The 22,579-nt window shown below is 38.1% G+C and overlaps 1 protein-coding gene across 1 annotated transcript; it reads left to right on the plus strand.

Annotated features, from left to right (window-relative positions):
• Positions 1–429: 429 nt before the first annotated feature.
• On the plus strand, positions 430–21,306 carry kcnk6 (potassium channel, subfamily K, member 6). Its single transcript, XM_038305262.1, has 3 exons — positions 430–821; positions 12,212–12,604; positions 20,147–21,306. The coding sequence occupies exons 1-3, from the start codon at positions 506–508 to the stop codon at positions 20,383–20,385; spliced, it is 948 nt and encodes a 315-aa protein (XP_038161190.1). The 5' UTR covers positions 430–505; the 3' UTR covers positions 20,386–21,306.
• The last annotated feature ends 1,273 nt before the right edge of the window (positions 21,307–22,579 follow it).

Here is a 22,579-nt window from a genome sequence, read left to right on the forward strand (position 1 = left end):
TAACTAAAAGATCTGCCTCCCATTCTACTTTTAGAAATACTAGCAACCATTAGTAAAGCTGCAGATTGAGAGAGAAGGTCTCTGTTAGGAACATAAGGAGCAATCAGATATCTGATATAAGATGAAGTTTGGCCATTTAAGACTTTATATGTGAGAAGGAGGATTTTAAATTCTATTTTTTATAATCAGAAGAAGCACCAGTTTATATATAAAGTCTTTTAACATCATCCACAGCTGTCTCAAAGTGCTGAACACCAAAAGTATTGAACATTTTCACAAGCTGAAAGGTAAAATAAAGGCTCTGAAAGTTATATTCCGCCAGAAGCAGCCGCCCTCCATCAGGAAGCAGGATGCACCTGCGCGCGTGACATCTGGACACACCCTCCTATTTCCACAGTGGGAGGAGGATGCAGGAGGAGGTGTTCAAGTTCCGTTAGCACAGCCCTTAGATGTTCTCCCTCACAGAGAGGAGCAGGAGGAGACAGACGCCGCCGGCTGGGCCGCCATGCATTCCGTCGGCAGGTCGTGGCTGCTGCTCACCGGGTTCATCCTCTTCTACATCATCTACCTGCTGTTCGGAGCGCTGGCGTTCTCCAGCATCGAGCGGCCGATGGAGGACAAACTGCGCCACGACATAGAGAGGCTGAAAGAAGAGTTTCTGAACCAGAGCTGCGTCAGCGCCGCTTCCCTCGAACTGTTCCTGAACAAAGTTTTGACGGCCAACAAGTACGGCGTTTCTGTGCTCCACAACTCCTCAGCGAGGTCCAACTGGGACCTGGCCTCCTCCATGTTCTTCGCAAACACTCTGGTCACGACTGTGGGTGAGTTTAACAGCTGCGCAAAACACAATAAACAAGGCTTTTTGTTGGCGCTTTTTGCGCACGACGCAAACCAAAAAACAGAAAGGAAGCTTGCAAAGTAAAACATATGGAAAGGTTTTAATTGAAGAACTACCTCATAAACGGTCTATTTATCTGAATTAAAATGTTTTTAATTGTATTCAGGCAGTAACATCACTTTTTCTTTCTGTTTTTGCAACGTGTCTTTATTTCTGAGGAAATAACAGCTGTTTAATTTCCAGGGGCGTAGCTAAAACTGTTTCTAAGGGCTGGCCTGATTGGGGGCTTTGACAATTATGATTCAAGACCAGTGTTGGGCACGTTATAGTTAGTAGTTACTTCTCCCAAAAAGTAACTGAGTTACTGAGTTGCTCCACAATAAAAGTAACTAGTTACTATTAAAAGTAACTATTGCGTTACTTTTGCGTTTCTCGCCCTCGTAACCCTCACCACCCAGCCCCCACCTTCTCGCCGTGTGTTTCAAAAGCCAGCTTAATAGAATGGACGACAAAGACAAGAACCTGCAGAGAGTTTTGCTTTTATTGCAACTCAACGTAAATGACATTGGGGGAACACTATCTAATGGGCTTTTAAACCCCATCAGATAGTTTTCCCCTCTTCTTAACATGGGGGGAACGGAATCTGATGCAGGGTAAATATCATCAGGCTGCATTATCTCTACTCATGTATGTGAAGTTTTTTAACAGGGCGTTCAGATCTGGTGAGTGTATGAAATTAATAACCTGGGATGTCTAATCTCACTATACCTCAACCAATCTCATCCTTCCCTCTCTCGTGACAAGGTGCGCACGAGTCCTATCATGAAAAAAAAGGTTAATTGTGCGACCTGAGTAATGTGCAGTAACGGGGTGTCGGCAATGGTAACTGCGTTATAGTTACAGTCAAAATAATTAGTTAGATTACTTGTTACTAAAAAAAAGGTAGCGCGATAGTAATGCTGTTACTTTTAACGCCGTTACTCTCATCACTGCTCAAGTTACAGGCGTAAATTTCTGAAGGACTGGTGGGGACATGTCCCCAACAATAATTTCCACATTTTTCCCTTTCTGCTTATTTACTTTAGCCAAGGGTAACAAAGTTGGGTGCATCTAAAGGCTGATTTATACTTCAAAACCAGGTCCTCTGCGTAGGTGTGGCAGTGAACAATAAGGCGTCCCCTCCGCAGACACTCTGCCGCACCTCTCCCAAACTGTAACTGACCGCAGACAGGAGGCCGACTTATTTTGTTTTTATGACCCAAATGGCGGAAAACAACTCGTGAAGTTGGACCAGCTAGGAGAGTGAGGTGCGCTGGGACCCTTTTTGCACCTGGATCCCCGCTATTTTTTGCCGTCATGTCCCTCTGTTGTCGGACAAAGTCGCACACACTTCCTCACCGCCTCAGCCTTATCTAGATCCATAGCGTATTTTGCAGACCACGCTTCAATGTTGAGCATAAATCAAAAATGCCTGCGTCAAGCTCACTGCAACACACTGCTGCAGGAGGATAACCAGCCCTTAACTGTGTTAGGAGCATTTTTAGTCTCTGTGTGACATCATTGGATCTGTCACTTTGAGACATCTGATTTGCGGTCGCATTTCACTGCATACAAAGTTGGTTGGTGGAGAGGTACACAGCAGCACTCAGAGAATATTAACCAGCAGCTACTTTGATCTTTAAGTAAAAGTTAGGAGATGGGTTGGTTAAAAAATTAGAGATCATACCACTGAAAAATCTCTTTGTTTGACATACAGTGCTTTTTCAGCTAAAAATGGCAACAAGTTGGAAGTTTATGCAAGTTAGTATTATAATGCAAGAAGCTTGAGAAAAGAGTTTGTTCTACTTTACTAGTTATAAAAAGCTGGGCTTCTCGGAGGACCATGACTATGACTCCCAGTTACAGGTTGAAATGAACATGTTTTCTTATTGTAAAGACAGAATCAGACTGCAGAGCTTCTACATCTCTTGAAATGTTGTTTCTGGCATCTTTATATTAGTAAAGAGGTTCATACTTTTTTTTTTTTAAACGGCACAGAGAGAAGTAGGGAGAGCTGCAGATTTAAAGGGGAAACAGATTTACTAGGATATGCAACACCCAATAAAATGTATCTCCAAGTTTACCAGAAAGTTTACAAGAAAAAAATATGCTATGCTATATTTAAAATGCATATTCATATTTTTCTGGATGGATAGAATTGAAAATGTACTTCTAGGATGCATGGTATGTCGATTTGGCTTCAGAATCGGCTGTTCTGTTATTTTTTTTTTAATACATTGTTTTTGGGCCCTATATATGTAATACACTAAAAGACATCCCTCTAACTATCTTTAAATATAAGTGTATTATAGTTATCTTGTGTTCTCAACAATAGGAAAGCATTCAATAAATATATGTTTGAGCTCATTTTTGGAAAATACAGAAACCTAATGAAAGCATTCGAGTTGAGTAGCTGTAGGTCCACCAGCTCCCCACCCCAGCGTCCCCACCAACTTTCATCACAAAGTTCCTTCTCTCAAGACACCAGACCTAAGGAGGACCACCTCTACCGTATTTAAAAATATATGCAGAAATGACTAAATGCTCAATATATAAGCATACAATTAATTGCCCCCAAAAATACAATAAACAAATAAAATACAAAGGAACAATAAAAGACAAAATATTAGAATTTTATATAAAATGCACATAAATAAATAGTTAAATAAAGAATGAATTAATAAATTTGAAGATTATGATGACAATGAATAAATAAGGTTAATATTACAAATACGAGTAAAGAAGCAAATTTTTATATATGTCTCACTGTATCATTTAATTTCTACCTACATTAATTCGTTTTTTCGGGGGGGCAATTTATTGTCTATTTATTTATTGAGCATTTTTTTTTTTTTCTGTATTTTTAAATATGGTAGAGCTGGTCCTCCATACAGAACCACAATCTTTAACTAAAAAAGTAATAGTCAGGGTATGGGTGATTTATGGTGCTTTACCAACTTAAAATTCTGCACATGTCTGCATTTATTGGTGCCCACAGCACCTGGTGGTTTGGTCATTGTATGGTTACCCAGGACGAGCCCAAATCGGATCATCTCTGTGGGCTGAGGGAAAATTAAGGAATAGTGCTCTTTATCAGACGATATTGTCCCAAAATTTACAAAAATTCTATTTAAAAAAAAACTCCTGTCCTAAAATCTGTTTGTTTGTTTTTTTCGTTATCTTATGCAGGCCGGTTAGTTATGTCAGCTTGTACGCCTAAATTCAGCCAATCATATATCAACGGTCATCTGTCAATCAAACCTACTGGCACTAAGTTGCTAACTTTTTAGCAACGATGCTTCCGACAAACTGGCCACAATCAAACTTGCTTGTAAACCTTCCGCCACAAAAATTCTTGATAAACGACCAATCAAATTCACTCTATTCACTCGTGTAAAGTCGTGCACCACTCGGGAGAATTCGGAAATGTAAAAGTTGGATCAGCCGCTTCCCTACGACCTTAAGAGGAAGTATAAAATTTTACATTTTATAAATTAGCTGGTTAACAAGAGTTCTGTCTGGATGAAATGGTCTGAACTTCTCTATAAATTGTAGTTCCTTTAACACCTAACTTTGTGTGAACATTAATTTTACAATGATTTTAACCAGTTTATAAATGATAAACCTAAAATCAATTATAATCTCAGGAAATTTCTATTCAAAGAGTTCGATTTTTACATCGAGCTTTCTGTTTAAAAGCGTAATGAAAACACATTTACATGCAACCAGTGTCCTATGCTTTAGGTTCTTATGTTGCAGTACTATTTTATTCACCTGATACTGACTGCAGTGCAGTGCTAGGCTCGGTGTATGAGCTGGAGGAAAAAGCAGAGCAACAGGAGGGTTCCCGACAGTTTATATCCTCGGCATTGTTTACTGAACCTCAGTTCCACTGCAATAGACTTGCAAGTAGTGATGTTTTAATTTTGTGATCAGAAGAACCGGTCAGAGGACCTAACCACGAAGTGAACTCAACGTAGCAGGTTTGCTCTCAGTCTGTCCAGTTAAAACAATCTACAACAAAGGTGTCAAACTGGTTCCAGAAAGGGCAGTGTGGCTGCAGGTTTCCTTTCCAACCAAACGATAGCATACCAGACTCCATATCATCAAGTCATCATGTTCACTTTGGACTCCCTTGATGAGATTAGTTGGAAAGTAAACCTGCAGCCACATGGCCCTTTCTGAAACCAGTTTGACACCCCTGATCTACAACAATTACAATCTGGATTAGCAGTACAATTAAGCTGGTTATCAATTCGCTAACTAAATCCAGCTGGAATTGATCATGAATCTGTGAATGAGCACGTATAAATAGGCAGGTACAAGGCAGCAGACCATTCACGATCGTGAGCACAGAAGACGACAGATTTTTTTCAAATCTGACGCAGGCCACTTGGCTATGCTGTCCTGAATCTGATACAAATCTGATCTTTTCAAATGCGACCTGTGTCTGAACAGCCAGGTCACATTCATCCGACCTGAATGCTATTAATACCCAACAAGACACTATTCTACGTCTTGATATGAAGAAGCCGCAAGAAAAACAACCATGGCGGACAATGATTCGGAAAGCAGTATTTGTGTTTAACAACATTGAAAAGATAGTGTTTATAAGGTTGGGAAAGATTGCTAGATGCACCCCAGCACTACCATCCATTAGAGATGTCCCGTTCCAGGTTTTTGCACTTCCAATCCGATACCGATATTGTTTTTGGACTTCCGATCCGATACCGATACTGTCTGATACCAGCCTATCCGAGCATCTATTTAAGTTTAAGTTAAAGTATTTAGCCTTAGTTGTAAGACTCATGTTGAAAAGGGTTTTAGTACTCTTGATAACATCTAGCCAGCTAAATTAGGTGAGATTGAATAAAACACAATGATTGGTAACAACAAACTTACCTGTTTATTAAGAGATAAACACAAACTGGACAAAATTACGAATAGCAATCTGAAATTGCACAGTGAGCAGTAAAACCGTAAACCGTTAAAGGTGCAAGTATTTCTGTAAGTTTTAATAAAAATGCAAAACAGGGGAACACTGGCGCAAAATAGTGGAATGGATCGTTTCAATCGGCGAAACTGGAAAATACGGACCGGATTTTTTTTAAAAACCTGGATTGGCAGTCTGGATCGGCATTTTACATGCTTTGCCGATACGCATTTTTTTGCCAATATCGGCGTCCCGATCCGATCCACGTATCGGCCTACCATCCATGTTTACTTCACGAAGCATGCTTGCTTGTGATGTCACTGCGTCCTCTAATACGCACATAGGACACTTAAGCTGTATGAATGCAGTTCTCACAGGAGATCACATCCAAGTCGCATATATTTGAAAATGTGAACGACAACGCAAAAAAAATCGTATTTCACAAAAAATCAGAATTAAGCATCAAGGCCTGCAGTGTGAATGAGCCAAAAACTAATCTTTCATAAATACTAAGAGGATAAGATTGTCTCCATGAAAAACATGGTGGCTGTGTAGGTACTGCTCGGGCGTTGAGCATGCCAGTGATGTTGCACTATATGATTTGCTGAACGTTGCAACATGACGTAAAACATAGTGGTTGCCCAGAAAACTATAATGATGCAGCGTCTAATCACTGAAGTTTTACCTGATGAATAACAAAGCTGAAAAAATTCTGTTTATGGTGAATAAAGTAACTGCAAGACCATGATATAAAAATGACCTGGATGACTCTATATAACAATTATACAAGAAACCTGTGGATGCCAGCATTATGAGGTTACTATGCATGGAAAAAATCAATGCAGAATAGTAAAAGTTTGGTATTTCAAAAAGGAGGTTAAAGAATATTAAATTCTGAAATTGAAAACTTTTCAATGTGTTAAGAACATACTTTGTTTGAATTGCTTTTTAGTTTTCAAGTTTCTTTATTGTGATGTTTCTAAGTTATTTTCCCCTCTCAATTAATTCCTGTTCCCAATGTAAGGGGACGTCATTGTTTCCTGAAGCCGATTGGCTGTTGGGCGAAGCGTTTCCTAGGAGTCGGATCAATCCTGAAAGCTAGCCTGCCCTGGAGCAGATTTACCGTTCAGAGTATGTTACCATGGTGACTAGCCTCGAATGAATCCAGCTTTATAGTACGAGAAAGTTAGGGTTAAAGCTGAAGTTGTCTGGTTAACCTAGTGTTCCTTTATTGTGGTACAGGTATCAGATCTCATGCTCCATTGTTCAATTAGTTGGTTTTATCAAAATAAACTGATACGGACCGCACTAAAATTAACAATGGATAAAGTTATGCTTAAAACTATTTACATGTGAGGTAGATCGAGATCAAGGTGCTTTTCATTCTATCCAGAATGTGTAGGTAGCTGTTAAAGAAATAAAGTAAGGGTAAGGATACTATAGAAAAGGCTCTGCCTGCAGAAGGTGCGCTATGGACTACAGAACAAATTCCCTTTACAACACCAGTGCAGCAGGTCAAAGGGGTAGTGTTAAATATTTCTTCTCTACGCTGTCCTTTGCATATTATAATGCTATTGTCCATGTCGTAGATAGCCAACTAGTTATTTCTTTAACTTTAAACCACGATCTCGAATGCTGCATCATAAATGGATAGTTGCATGCACACACACTGCTTCCCTATGCTGAAGGAATTAACACTTTTAAAGGTTTTTAAATTGGTCAACAGAACACTATCATTCGTAGGAAAGTAACTCCAGACTGCTGTGTTGAATCAGCCTTAGCCTTATAGACATTAATGGAATTGAAACGCACATGGATGATGCTTGTCCAAACTGAGACTACAGTCTTCTAAAAAATTAACTGCAAAAAAAAAGTTACACCAATGTAGCAAAACGCTGACGCTCTCTGTTACAAAACCACAAAACATGCAAAGGTGTGGACATTTGTACGTGTCACACAGAGTTCATGAGAGGAAATAATGCATTTCTGTTCAATTCAGTGAGCTGTGCTCTGCCTGTATGTTTTAGAGAAGCACACTCCATAGCAACTACTGACATACTCTTCAGTGCGTGTCAAATGTGTCATTTTGAAGAAGAATAAGGTATTTGGATGACAAATGCATTTACTTTGTTATATTTATCTTACGAGGCATACAGATTATTAATCAATCATTGAGTTGCGTTGCTCAAAACATCTCATCACAGCTTACAAAACCCTTAACTATAATTGTCAATCTGCTTTTTGGTTGTAAGTAGCTTTGATTATCCAATATTAAGATGAAATGGTTTTTTTGGGGAGGCAAAAGTGTAAAACTTTTAAGTAAGTTTTCAATAAGTTGACAATTTTAAATTCTGTTTTCTATTTTATTATGAGTAGATGTAACTGATTGGATGGATTAGAGAGTAATACAGCTGGAAAATGGCCAATGGTTTTGATGTTTTCAAAATGCAGTACTTTAGATTTTAAAGAATAAATTACTTTGCAGCTCCTTTGTTAGAAAATCAAATTTACCAGATGTACTTGAATGCACCATATTAGAGCATCAGTTAGGAAATCCCCTCTGGTCTGGATGTTTGTATTGTCCTATCAGATCTTAGGACTGGCTGAAACCTGCAGGCTGCTGGATTTGAACATCCTCCAAAATCAGTGATGTTTTCATTTGGATTTACCTTCTTCTAGGTGTTTTTAATTAACCTGCAGAAAAATGTATTGCTGTTGAAAAAAGCTGACAAATTCTGGTTCTGTCCATCTTTCTTCCTCCGTTTAGGTGCATGACAAACTGATTCCTAATAGTAGAGTTTAGTGAAAGCAGGGTGGCCTTTCTTTGTTGTGTTCTTAGTTCTGCACGAAACATGCTGAATGTGTTCAGCTGTGAAACAGGGAAGTATTTTGATGTTTCCTACTGATGGGGCTATGCTGTCCCAACCCTAGTAAAAATAACTAAAGTCTAGCTGGGTCAAAAAGATTCATTGTTTTTTTTTTTTTTTTTCTAATTGGAGCTACTAGGGGTTAACATAAAAACAGTTTAATGGAATAGTCCAACAGCCGAATATCTCATCCTGGACCTAAAGTTAATCTTTTTTTTTTTTTTTTTTTTATCTAGACTTTGGGTCCTGCAGTTTGACCCTATTTTAACATGTAGACAGATTTATCTCACGTTTTGCCGACTGCATATGTGATGTGACCTTCTCACAGATTTAAAGTTTGTTCATGAAGGTTCAAGTGTGCAAATTAAACTTCCTATTTGACTTTTGAATATCTGTGAAAGTTTCCTGAGCAGACATGGATTTAGAGACATGGGTTTTTTTTTTTTTTTATTGCATTGTTCCACCGGAGCACTAAACTTAATGTCAGACCTTCCTTTTTGCTTCATAAACCAGTCATTAAATACATTAAGATTTAGAAAATTTGCCTGTTTTTGTTTAATTTTTTTTATACATTTTTTTGCAGGAAATTGAGGCAGAACTGGTGCTGCTGATAAGATGGGCTGCAAAAATAGTCTGTATTGTAACTTAAGAATGAGCTGCTCAGTGCCTGCCAACTGTAGAAACATTGGAAATGGGAAAGGAATCGACTCCAAATATTTAAGGGTTCAGCTTTGTACTAAACTGAAGGTATAAACCTTAAACTAAATATATAGAGTTAAGTGGCTGTATTATCTATAGATCTGGAAAAATAAATGCATACGAGTAGATTTTTTTTGCTTTGAGGATAATTTAAAGATCCACAACCTGACAGAAACTTTTCAAATATTCCTGGGGAACTGATGGGCCTCCATAACCAGTATCCATATTTTTATTTTCCTTCCATTTTTGACAAACTGTTTTAGTAAGTCTTATTAGAAGAAAATAAACACTATCTCTCAATATTGTTACTTTTTCAAGATTTTTCCTTTGATTATAAGTTGCTGTGGATTTATTTATTTGTCTTTTTTGCATGATTAATGTCTTGTGACATTAATGGTCGAAACAGTTTTAAAACTACTTATGGTCTCAACTTGGCATAACATTTGTATTTTACACATAGCCCTTTACTATAATTTTAGCTGATTTATTGAGTAGCTTCTTTTCTTGACACACAACATAAGCAGAAGTTAAAACCTTCTGTCCGGATTCTAAACTGAAAATCACTGTTTTTGAAACTTTAAAGAAAGCTACTCTAACAGATGTATTTCTATCTTCTTTGCAAGCTTCTCTTGATCAGCTGCTGCTAAGATAGACCCTGTCTGAGACGTGCTGTAAAACATCCACGTCCCATTGGGGAAATGCAAATTCCGGCATGAAACAGAACAAAGATAATCTGTGTTTCTGCGATACTTTGCTGCCCAGTTTGGAGCATCCATTTTATTTTGTCTTTGAAAGGAAAGTAGCAAAAAAAAACAGTCTGTCTTGGTTATAGAGATCCAAAAGGATTACACAGACAGCAGCGCGTGACTAGGTCTTTTAGTTTGGATTCTTGTACATCTACGGGTTTGTTTTTAGCGCTTTGAAGACAAATATCTGTAGGAGAAAGTATGCAACCTCTTTGCATTAATGTGCGAGACTCATCTCATAATGCTTTGGCCTTCTGATCAACCAAACAGCTGACAACCAAAGTATGAGGGGAATACCCTTTAGTAGTCGCCTCAGTGACCTGCAGAGCAGTCAGATGTTGGGTCAGTGAAACTAATTATTGTCTAAATGACTCCGCTGAATTCATATGCTTGGAATTTCACACAAATGGGTAGAAGAGAGGAGGGTTTTTAACATGCAGTCCTAATAAAAAATCATATCCTACCACTCTTCCTTGCATCTTGATATCCTATAGCTGTAGGGACCGTTGACTTTAGTCTGGAAGCCAACCTATGTCTACAATAGTTAGAGGTTTGCAACTTTCAATAGTGAAAACGATTGCAGAGGATTGTCTTCCTGTTTTGTCTATGCAATAGTCTACTGAATAAATTGCATATTTATTTTTGCTAGGGCTGCACCAACTGTTTGGACAGAGTTGGTGAGACATTAGAATTGGTGCCAAGTCTTCACAATCTACGTAGCAGTAATGTATTTGGCTAGGTTGGTAGATTATAAAAGCTCTTAATGCCAATGTCCAATATGTTTTCAGTGGCTGAAACACTAAATCTCTTGTATGGTCAGTTGTTCTGTGATTAATGGCACAATGCATATTTTTGCATGCTGCACCCCTAATCTTTGCATATCAATCAGCAGCACTATGAAGCATGCAGAAATTGGGTGCCTGCAAACCTTTTTTTTTTTCTTTTCTTTTTTTTCTTTCCTTCCTGTTGACGGCCTCACAATGGCTTCAACGGTTTGAGTGGTCTGTCAGTGTGTCATGTTTTAACATGGCCACCCATTTGTTTGTGATATAAAAAAAAACAGAGCAGTGGAGTAACATCTGAAAGCATTTTTTTTTCTTTTGACATTAGCACCTGTATGACTGAACAGAACCACAATACCCACATGTGTGGCGAAATGTTACACAAGTTGGAAGAATTTCTTGTAAGTAGGGTTTAAAAGGCCAATCAGGTTGGTTTTAGGTTGTATGTCAGAATATTGCTTCACTTTGATTCCTGTATGTTAGCAGATTAGTCTTTGTTATATTATTCATCAGAAGAAAGCGCTTGGATGAGATATGATTGGATCTCTGGGTTCTGAAACATTTCACCACCTTAACCTTCTGTATTTACCTGTCATTGATTGGTTTACAGACTTTAATTCAATAGTTGTAAAATAACATTAAGGCCTTCCAAAACAACCCTTGCATCGGTTTAAGCAATCATCCTGTATGTCATATCAAAAACTCTAAAGTAATTTCACTAGAAATGCAAATGTGAATTAAGAGGGAGAAGATTCTGGTAAGAATATGCAGCATGATGTCTCAGATTGTGCAGAATTCATCTGGAAATGGAAGAGCTGATGACATTTAAAAGGCAAAAGTCAACCATGAATGCTGTTTATATTGATGCAATCATAGTGAATAGGGAATCTGTCTGGTATTTTTATTTAAACTTCTGTGTTGAATTTGAATTGATAAAATGATCGCTAGGCTCAGTTTGTTTTTTTGTAGAAGCCAGTGTTACCTGTGCACTGTGGTACCATTGTTTCAGGTTTTGTGGGTTTGCTTAAATTGTGTATTTTAGGAATATTCAATAGTAGATGGTTTTTTTATTTTGTTTTTTTGGAAATACTAGACCCCCTAATGTTGCTCCTATTGCTTCTTAAAGCAATAGAGGATTTGCTGTTAGCATCATAACATGTTACACTTTATAGAATGCATATCCCTTAAGTTGCAAAACGTAGACGGCCAATATAAACTTGGATGCAAAGAAAATCACTGGTTAGAAGGTACCAACAGCAATGGATGAAGTATTTTAATTCTAAATCCCATATTTTGTGTTCTTGCAGGCTATGGTCACCCCACTCCTCTATCTGATGCTGGGAAAGCCTTCTCCATCGTCTATGCTCTGATAGGAGTTCCCTTCACCATGCTGGTGCTCACCGCCTGTGTGCAGAGGTGCATGCAACCTTTGGTCCTCGCTCCCGTCAACCTCCTGCAGCGCTCGGGCTTGAAGCCCCGCCCAGCTACCGTCTTGCATTTCATCCTTCTCCTGATCGTAGTGGTTCTGTGCTTCTTCTTGGCGCCTGCAGCTGTTTTCAACGTGGTGGAGGCGTCATGGTCGTTTTTAGATGGCGTCTACTTCTGCTTCATCTCCCTGTGCACCATCGGACTCGGGGATTTCGTTCCAGCCGCCCAACCTGGGCAGCAGTACAGAGCGCTGTACCAGCTTGCTGTCATGGGTGAGTAACTCTTACATTACTTACTTTTCTTTTATGCAATTAATAATTTTTTATAAAGTCTTTGTATCAGCTGTACGGTTTTTATATAAATCTACATTATTGGCTGAACTCTTATCAACTTCGACAGCTACATTCTTCCCTATTCCGACTGCATTTTATATTTAATAAAAAGGTGTCTTACTTTCATCTAAAAGGAGTCACTCATATGAACAGCACTTACTGAGCTCAAGTCTGACAAATTTACAAGTTCTGGTGTCGGCCTGCTGCTGAATGCAAACAGAAATGGTGAAAAACCCTTTAGAAATGCATTCAAATGTTTTACTTTTGTGTCTCCATTATTTTTAAATCCTGGTGCGCCCTGCTGGCTCTATTTTATGGGGATTTAAGTAATTTTTAAGGTATTGATTGTAGAAAGTTTGACATCTCAGCATTGGGAAGCTCAACCAAGTAAACTGATCTGACATGCTTCCTAAGAAATGCTTGTGACTGTAGCTGCGTCTCCATTACAAATGTGTTCAAAATGATCTGCTGTTTTCAAAATACAAAGTTTTGCAACCGCAGTATTTCAATTAAATAACAAATACCGTTAAAACTGCACATGACTGTTTGTTTAAGAGATGACTGAAAACATGCCAGCAACAGATGTATTCAGATTTCAGCCTCTAGTGGGCTCCATGGTCCTCCAGTTGCAAGTCAATTGCACTTTTTTTTTACACAATTACAATGTCATGATAACTGGAAACTTACTTAACTGTCTATGTGGAAGGAAAACCAAATGGGAAGAGAAAATGCAGCATAAATGTTATTAAAATTGAGGAAACTGAGCAAACCACTGCGGTTATAAGGTTGGAGACCTTTCTCTCTGTTTACTTCCCTCTTGGCTAACTGTAAGCTAATAACATATTGGCACTAAACCCATCCATGACATAAAAATAAAGGGAAGTACATTAGATTAAAGCTCCTGGTCTTTAGGAGCTCATAAAGGTTGTTATTTCTATTAACTCAGCTAGGATGCGGTACTGAGACAGAATGAGTTCAGTGCAGGAACCAGTTTGGTGGAAAATCCCCAGAGGAAAAAGGTGCTGGGATTGTAAAGATTCAACTTTGGGACAGAGAAGCTATGTTTAGCAGGTTTTTATTGTTTTGTGTGTCAGTGTAAAACTGATCTGCATTCTTACCTGAGCTGTGAGAAGTAGCACCTCACTGGTTTCCCTTTTTAAATCAGATAAACATCAGGGCTCATAGGACAGTGTTCAATTAAACAATGTTCACTCTTCCTACAAATGCTGAATATAGATTGTTTGAAGAGTAGTTAGAGACAATAAAAAGGATGTGATGCCACAATGAAAACTTTTCAGATCAGAATTTTGGGTTAGATGATTCTATCCAATTAATTTTCAAATGTCAAAAAATGCTAGTAGCCCAATAATCACAATTTATTCCTGTATTTAAAATATCTACTTGGTGTGATTGTGATTAACTTGTTCTTGTAAGTCCTTTATTTTTCTTTGTCCTGATAAATATTCATAGTCCAATGTTCATCACACAACTCACATAGATTCCTTAGATATTACAATGTTTTAAGTCTTTATTTCTTGTCATGTTATCTTTGACTTATAGATGAATAAACCCACAGATTTACTGTCTCAGAAATTGAATAGATAAGGTTATAGAATATTCATAGAAAGTTAAGTGGAGGGAAAAAGTGTGGAAGGAAGAGTGGTATTAGGTACAGACCCGGCAGCATGGGCGGGCATTGTGGGGCCGTGCCCGCCCACGGAGGCGCCCGTGCCTGCCCTGGACTGGCAGCCGTCTTTTTTTTTTTTTTCCTTTAACTCAGCGTAGCCAGCTTTCTATTATTCGTCTCTCATTCTGTCAATCATACAATTCAACCAATCAAACCAATGACTAAAGACAACATCCAATCGGGACACTGAGTCAAACATACTTAACGTTCGTACATGCTTTAAATCCGTCTGGTCACCAGCCAGTGCGCGTCGGTATGGATATTCGGGCTTATTTTCAAAGCAATAGAAGGACAAGTACTGAAAACAGAGCAAATGAGAGTGGCCAGGGAGCAGTTTCTGCTGGAAATGTAAGCAAGACAGTCAGCACTGAAGTAAAAAAAATGCTTTTCCAATCAGTTTATTTTTAAATAAATCAAATGATGACAATACAGTTTCAGGTGCAATATAGTCATTCCAGCATATATGTGATCTAGTTTCTGAATGATTGTAAAAAATCTTGTTTCTACCAGCAGCTGGGGGAGACATTAGAACATGGTTCAGAAAACCTGTCAGGACACATTTTTTTCTAACACTAAAAATCAAACAAATGCTGATTTCTAATTCAGCAAATTATTCTTAAAAGATTTTAAAATAATTTTAATAAATGTTTTAATAAAGATTTGAGATTTCTTTTACTGAATGAATGGTCACAAAGCTAGTGTTAAGCTTAAAGTAAATCAAATATTTGCTGAAAAAGTGTGCCCTCCCAAAAAAATGGATTGCCCCCCCATAATTTATTTCTGCAGCCGGGTCTGATTAGGTATCATGGGTTAGTACGGCCTCCAGAGGATTGTCAAGCAAAATCTATTCAAGAACTTAGATACTTGACAAACATTGAGCTGAGGCTGGAGTCAGAGCATCAGGAGTTGCTACACACAGACTGATCCCACACATGAGATAAAGATGGCTGATGTTCTTCATCATGATGCTCCTGGACCACTGGGTTTGCTGAAGTACAGTCAATGCAGCCATTTAGTTTAAAGCTCTTCACTCTTTTCTTTTGATGACCAGGTTTTATGAAGTTATTTCTTGCCTTTTAGCAGCACTGCTTAAGATAAAGCTGGTCCATTGATGGTGTTCCTGTGCTTGACTGTCCTACCAACTGGGCCAACAATGCAGAGGATTGAGATTAAAGCACATGTTTCCATGACACCTCAGCAGGACCACTGTCTGCATTGATGTAGTAATTTATGCAGCTGCTCCAACCAAGTTTTGTTTTGAAAGGAACAATCAGACTCTTCAGAAGTCTGAGATTTGTTTCATTTTTTTTTCTTATTGATCATATGCTATATAATTTTCTGACGATAATCTCAGGGTTTTCATTAGAATTATAAGTATTAAAGAAAAAAATAACATGGCTAAAAATAGTTTCTATAAACCAAAGTTTATCCAAAATCAGAGTTCAAAATTCGGCCTCAAACTTGTGTGTGAAAACGTACTTTTTAGATGCAGGTTTATTTAAAGAATTGTAGAAAAACATAATTTAAAACCCTTCATCTGTGGATGAATTAGCTACTCAGGGACCATTTTTTTACCTCATCCAGTGTTTCACACAGAACTGCTCTGTCGTTTCCCACAGTCAGACTGGATTATGTAGTAACAGTCAGATTAATTTCAGAGTCCCTGCAGGTTTTTAGAGGATCAGAACGCATCGCTCTCACTGCATGATGGTGTGACATCATTGAAGTCCATGGCGGTTTCCTGCAGCTAAAGTTGAGTTTGTTAAAACTGTTAATATGGAAACAAACCCTTTATTACCACATTCACAGCTGCAGTGGTTTTTAATTTATATCTTCAGCTGATCAAACCTAATGGGGTCTACTAAAATGTATTTATATGTCTTGCTGAATTACAACCATGCCCCTGGTTTTTAGCTGATTATGAATTTTTGGAGAAACTTTGCTTAAATCAATGGACTGTTTAAAAAACATTAACTCCTGTTTCAGGTTCACTGCAGGGTAAATATGTTTGGGAAGGTGTTCTGGAGTTTGAACAGTCAAAGTCCTGAAAACTCACCAGCTGCACTTTTTGTGTGTTTTTAACCCTTTATTGGAAACTCTGCTTGTACCAAAGTTGTCTCCAACTGCAATTGATCTTGACCAAATGTCCCAATTCAGCCAAATAAACTATAAAAGCTTAGAGGAAATCACTCAGCAGCTAAGTTCCTCCTCCTGCTGCCTTGATGTTCTACCCACAGCTTTCTTTAAGAAAGTTTTGCCTGTCATAGCATCTGATTTGACTCAGATAATATACACGTCCCTTCTGTCAGGTGTTTTCCCGCAGTCCCTAAAAACAGCAAATATCAAACCACTGCTGAAAAAGAACGGTTTAGACAAACTACTACTCCAGAACTACAGGCCCATATCAAACCTCCCCTTTATCAGTAAGATTATTGAAAAAGCAGTGTTTCAACAGTTAAGCACTTTCTTAGATATGACCAGCCGCTTTGACGTGTTCCAGTCAGGTTTCCGTGCTCACCACAGTACAGAGACCGCCCTTATCAAGGTGTTTAATGACATCTGTATAAATACAGACTGCGGAAGAACCACAGTGCTCGTACTATTGGACCTCAGTGCAGCATTCGATACTGTCGATCACTCCATCCTGTAAGAGCGCCTGGAAAACTGGGTCGGCCTCTCTGGTGCAGCTCTCAACTGGTTTAAATCCTACTTAAAGGACAGGGACTTTTTTGTATCAGTAGGCAACTTTACATCAGAGATGACAAAAATCACATGTGGGGTTCCCCAAGGGTCGATCCTCGGCCCCCTCCTATTCAATATCTACATGCTCCCTCTTTCTCAGTTAATAAAAAACAACATCAGCTACCCTAACTATGCAGACGACACACAGCTTTACATCACCATGTCACCAGGTGATTATAAACCAGTTCAAGCACTGAGGAAATACTTAGAAGAAATCAATGCCTGGATGTGCCATAGTTTTCTTCAACTGAATAAAAACAAAACTGAAGTAATAATCTTTGGACCAATAGAGGAGAGATCTAAAGTTAGCACACAACTTCAGTCGCTTCAGCTAGTAACCACTGATCAGGCCCGAAGTCTAGGTGTAGTGCTGGATTCCGACTTGAACCTCCAAAAGCATTTAAAGACAATTACAAGGTCGGCTTTCTATCACCTGAAGAACATTTCCAGGATTAAAGGACTAATGTAGCAGCATGATCTGGAAAAACGAATCCATGCGTTTATTTTTAGTCGAATTGATTACTGCAACGGTGTTTTCACAGGTCTGCCTAAAAAGGGGATCAGACAGCTGCAGCTGATCCAGAACGCTGCTGCCCGTGTCCTCACTAAGACTAAGAAAGTAGAGCACATCACCCCAGTTCTAAAGTCCTTACACTGGCTCCCTGTATCTCAGAGAATAGACTTTAAAATACTTCTGTTAGTCTATAAATCTCTGAATGGCTTAGCACCTAAATACATCACAGACTTGCTATCATTGTATCAACCCTCCAGACCACTCAGGTCTTCTGGCTCCTGCCTGCTCTGCAGACCTAGAACCAGAACTAAACATGGAGAAGCAGCATTTAGTTCCTATGCTCCACTTATCTGGAACAAACTTCCAGAAAACTGTAAAAGTGCGGAAAGCCTGAGTTCCTTTAAATCAAGACTAAAAACACATTTGTTTAGGATTGCCTTCGACTGTTCTAGTTAAACAATTCTTTAATCCAACTGTTTTTAATATTCTTTTTTTGTTTCTGCATTTTTTATTTTATTTTATTTGTTTTTTATTTTTTCCTACTTGATTTGATTCTGTTTTATCTTCCTGTATTTTAATCATGTAAAGCACTTTGCTTTGTCTTTGTACTGAATTGTGCTATACAAATAAATTTGCCTTGCCTTGCCTTAAATTTTTAATATATATTTAAGCAATTCGCACAGTGTAAATCAAAGTTAATGTAATGACAAATGGTCACTTGCACTGATGTTTAAAAAAAAGTTTTTCATGAATTTCTTGAAGTTATTTTGTTGAAAAAACTATAGAAAATTAATTCTGATGGAGGGAGTTAATTTTTTTTTTTTATTATTTATAACTGAACTTTTTTGATCTTGATTTAAAGTAGGTAACATATCATCCAAGGGCTCATCTAATTGGTCAGATATAAATCTTGTGCTTCTAGAGCTCAATGACTGATGGGAAATTATCTAACTTTTGGGACAATATAGTCTGATAAAGAGTACATTTATATACATTTTTAATCCAGAAAGATTTGAAATTTAAATGTGATTTCCTAACAACTTTAAATAATAAATAGAATATTTTTCCATTTTAAAATTCTGAAGTGTTTTTTTTTTTGAAGTGGAGAACAACAATCGACAATTGTTCCTGATACAAATATTTTATAAAACACCTGAACTTAGTGGGTTTTTTTTCTTTTATACGTCTTAATGAGAGCAGTGGGCTTTAGGCTGCCCTGCAAGGCTTTAAACCTGGGTTTGAATGGAGACAAAGCCATTCTAAAGCGCATATCAAGGTGCTCATTTGGAGCCTGGATCCATATTTATTTCTGATTCTGTTCATGGTGGAGAATCCTGCTCCACAGCAGCAGGTTGAGCCAAACATACTCTAAATGTGCAGGGTCATCTTTGAGAATGCCATTTCACTTTTCTTTTACAAGTTCACAGCAGTTCTTCCAGCAGTCCACACTTTCTTTGCTTTTTTCCTCATCGTCTTCTCCTTCTTTCCCATCACCCGGCTTGCCATAGGTTTGCCTGCTGTGTCTAAAAGTAGCAGCAGCAGCAACCCAGACTGACAGCAGCTCATTGGCTGATTTTTATCACGTGAAGCCTGGTCCTGGAAACTCTGGAGGGCTTTACCGTACAAACAGGAGAAGAGGTGCAAGCGAAATTAGACAAAGTCGTTGGACAACATGCAGTAATTTATAAATGTTTTAAATCAGGTTGAGTCCGGATTAGCCAGCAGGTGTGTCTAGATCTGGACCCTGATCCGCTAATCTGTGACCTCTGCTGTAGAGGTTCATAAAGAGGAAGTTTATGGGTAATAACGGAGTTCAAAGTGGAAATTAAGTCCACACACGGCATTCTGAGGTAGATGGTGTCAGAGCAGTAGGGCAGCTGTTAATACAGTTCCCTCTGCTGAACTATTTGCTCTTCCTGCTTATCACCACCAACATTAATTCACTGAGCAGGAGGGTGAGGCGTTCAAAACACGATGGGCGCGGGGGGGTAAAGGTAACCAGGCCATCTGTGGCCTTACATCCAGAATGTCTTTCCATCACCCACTAATCTTTGTCATAGCAACGGAGTCATAGCAGCCGGCACTTTAGCTCTGTATCTGAGCCTCTTCAATGCACTCATGTGATGGTAAGATAAAAAAACATGTGATTTGATTTTTTTTTTTTTTCCCCCTTTTTTGTTTTTTTTTAAGAGAGAAGCAAAAATCAGGATAAGAAAAAAAAAGTTCAATTGTTTTTTTTTACACTTTTTCATCGTAAAGCTTTTTAGAAGGTTTTTGTTTCACTTGTAATCAATGTTTTTCAGTAAGATAAAATGGAATATTGAAGGCATCTTGTGATCTTATGACAAAGGTGTCAAAAAACAAACAAAAAAAACGGTTTTGGTCAAAATCTCCATTCCAGGCTCTTGAAGATCTCTATTTATTGATTAGACAGAAAACTAGTTAGTCCACCCCTAAATTAGTCCAAGATTTTCAGCTTCAATAGGAAATACTTTCCTCAAACTAGTTAAAACTTTTTTTTATGTTTGCCTTTTTCCAGTTTACCTATTTGTGGGTCTGATGATGATGTACCTCCTACTGCGGACCTTCCACAAGATGGCCGACGTGCACGGCCTGACCACCCTCCTCCAGCTGCCGCGCTGCGAGGAGTCCGTCCTGGAAGAGGACACGGAGCCCATCGTCAACAACGGCCCATCTCCTCGTCTAAAAGACAAGCCAGCCTCCAAACCTCTGGATCCGGGATCCCAGCCGTCATACAACTCCATCAACAAAGGCTGAGCCAACGCAGGAAGGAGCGAGAAAGCGTTCACCTCTAGAGATCTTTCAGGATCGATGGGCTGTACCTGAAATCTCTTAATTTGTCATAAAGCACAAAAAAAACGCAAGGGATTAAAGAATTGAGGTGAGGCTTAAGATTCTGCCTTTGTTGGAGGATATGAAGTTTTCAAGCTGAACTCTGAACAGAAAAACTCTGCAGAAGGCTGCACCGGTTAAAATGCACAGAATGTTGTTTTTACCTCAACACTGACATGAATCTGGTTTGTTTACGGTCTTTAAAACAGAAACACGGGGGGTTTAGTCAACAGTTTTTTGTTTGTTTTTTTAATCTCTTTGGTCTATTGTGCATTATCCTTATTGTTTGGGCCACAGGTTTCTAATACTCAATGTTTTTTTTTTTTAACAGAATAGCAGTTTGCTGACCACATAGATTCTCTCATTGCCAGTAGTTGTCATCCTTTGGCTTTTGAAGTTTTTGAATAAATGTCAAAGCCCTGACTCTAAGGTTGGGGAAATAACTGTTACTGGATCACATTTCCTGACAAATCGGTTCTTTGGAAGAGTGCATAAAACCCCAGGAGGGCACTGTTGGTGTCTGGTCGTTTGCTGCCCTCTAGTGGCTTAAAATGATAATGGATGTGTAGTGTATATATCCTCTAACAATGGGCCACACGGTTTCATTATAGTAAATTTTAAATTGAGTGTTGGTCATAAGACTTAATAGTAGATGTCAAACACAGCCTTGACTGGACCTGTGAGATTCAATTAGGAGGAATACTTGAAATAAACTAATTGGGAAAGGTTATAGTTGTAGGGTGGAAATTATGACCATGTTGCTTTGTGTGTGTTTGTGCTGTACTTTGTAACAATAATTTCATTTGATTGTCTTGCTTAAATAAAAGTTTTTGCTTGTGAAGTTGCCCCCCTGTCCTGTCATCTACATTTTAACATGAAACCAGCCAAGTTGGAATACAGAACCATTAAAAGAATAATGGATAGATGATGCATCTTTAAATGTGAAGATTTTTTTTCTTGTTTTTTCCCCCCACAAACATCCCATAGTGGAAAAAAAAAAAATGTAATCCGCCTTTTACAGAAGTACTTTTGCTGATGACTTATTCCCCCATAGTAGACAATGAAAAAAATAAGTTTTTCATCATAATTTGGACTACATTTTCTTTTTTTTTATATAAAAAAAAAAAATGGAATCTTCCTTGGAAAGATAAATTGCTGAATTGAGATATGGGGTCCAGCAAAACAAATTTTTTAAAATGTTATGAATTAAAAAAAATAAATGATAAATCTGCATCTGCCCTGGTTCTTTATCTGCTCGTACCATATCTATTGCTGGCATCATGTGACTAGTGCAGATGGGTCCGAAACTTGTAGTGCCATTCCCTGATTTGCCTCTCATAGAGCCGCAGCTTCTGCCTGAGACTTGGCCTGCTTCAGCAAATCCAAACATTTTCAATCCGTTTTTGAGCCGTTGCTATTTTTGTAAATTCAAAATAAATTGGCAACCATTATAACAGTACATACTCTGCAATTTCATTGATTTCTTAGCTGGACTCAAGTTTTATTAAATGCAGGTGGCATTCAGCAGACACTTAAGAGATTCACCGTAACATAGTTGGTTGCAATCCCTTTAATCTTCAGCCCTTATTTTCACATGGAGGAAGACCTAAATTACAAGATACAAAATCTAAAAGTGTTTAGTTTATTTGAATGCGACAAACTTGTCGTTAGATTAGTCACTCATTAAAAACCAAAATGCAGTTGAATGTCAGACTATGTATACAGTGAGTTAGTAAAATATTCTATATTTGTTTGTTCTTTAATGTTCTCAAACCTAAAGTCCTCAATAGCTGAATTTATACTGGGATACTAAGACATTCTCTACACTACAGAGTACTTTTCCTTCTAGGGTTAACACTATAGACTCTACAATGTTAACCCTTGAAGGACAGGCACTTTATTTGGGGTATCAGAGCAAAGACTGCCTGATGCAAATGACTTATTTCAGGTTTTTATTAAAGAAACTTAAAGCTTTCATAATTATCATTCTGGTTAATAATTATGAAGCTACAAATTAGGCTTTATAAACATTTGATATGAATACTTTTCATATCAATTTTCATAAAATTCAAGGCAATACGTTGATGGTGAGGATTCTCAGTAAGGATTCTCAATTTAA

This window comes from Cyprinodon tularosa, unplaced genomic scaffold (assembly GCF_016077235.1).
Source record: "Cyprinodon tularosa strain WSP-4 unplaced genomic scaffold, ASM1607723v1 ctg554, whole genome shotgun sequence".
Taxonomy (NCBI): Eukaryota; Metazoa; Chordata; class Actinopteri; order Cyprinodontiformes; family Cyprinodontidae; genus Cyprinodon; species Cyprinodon tularosa.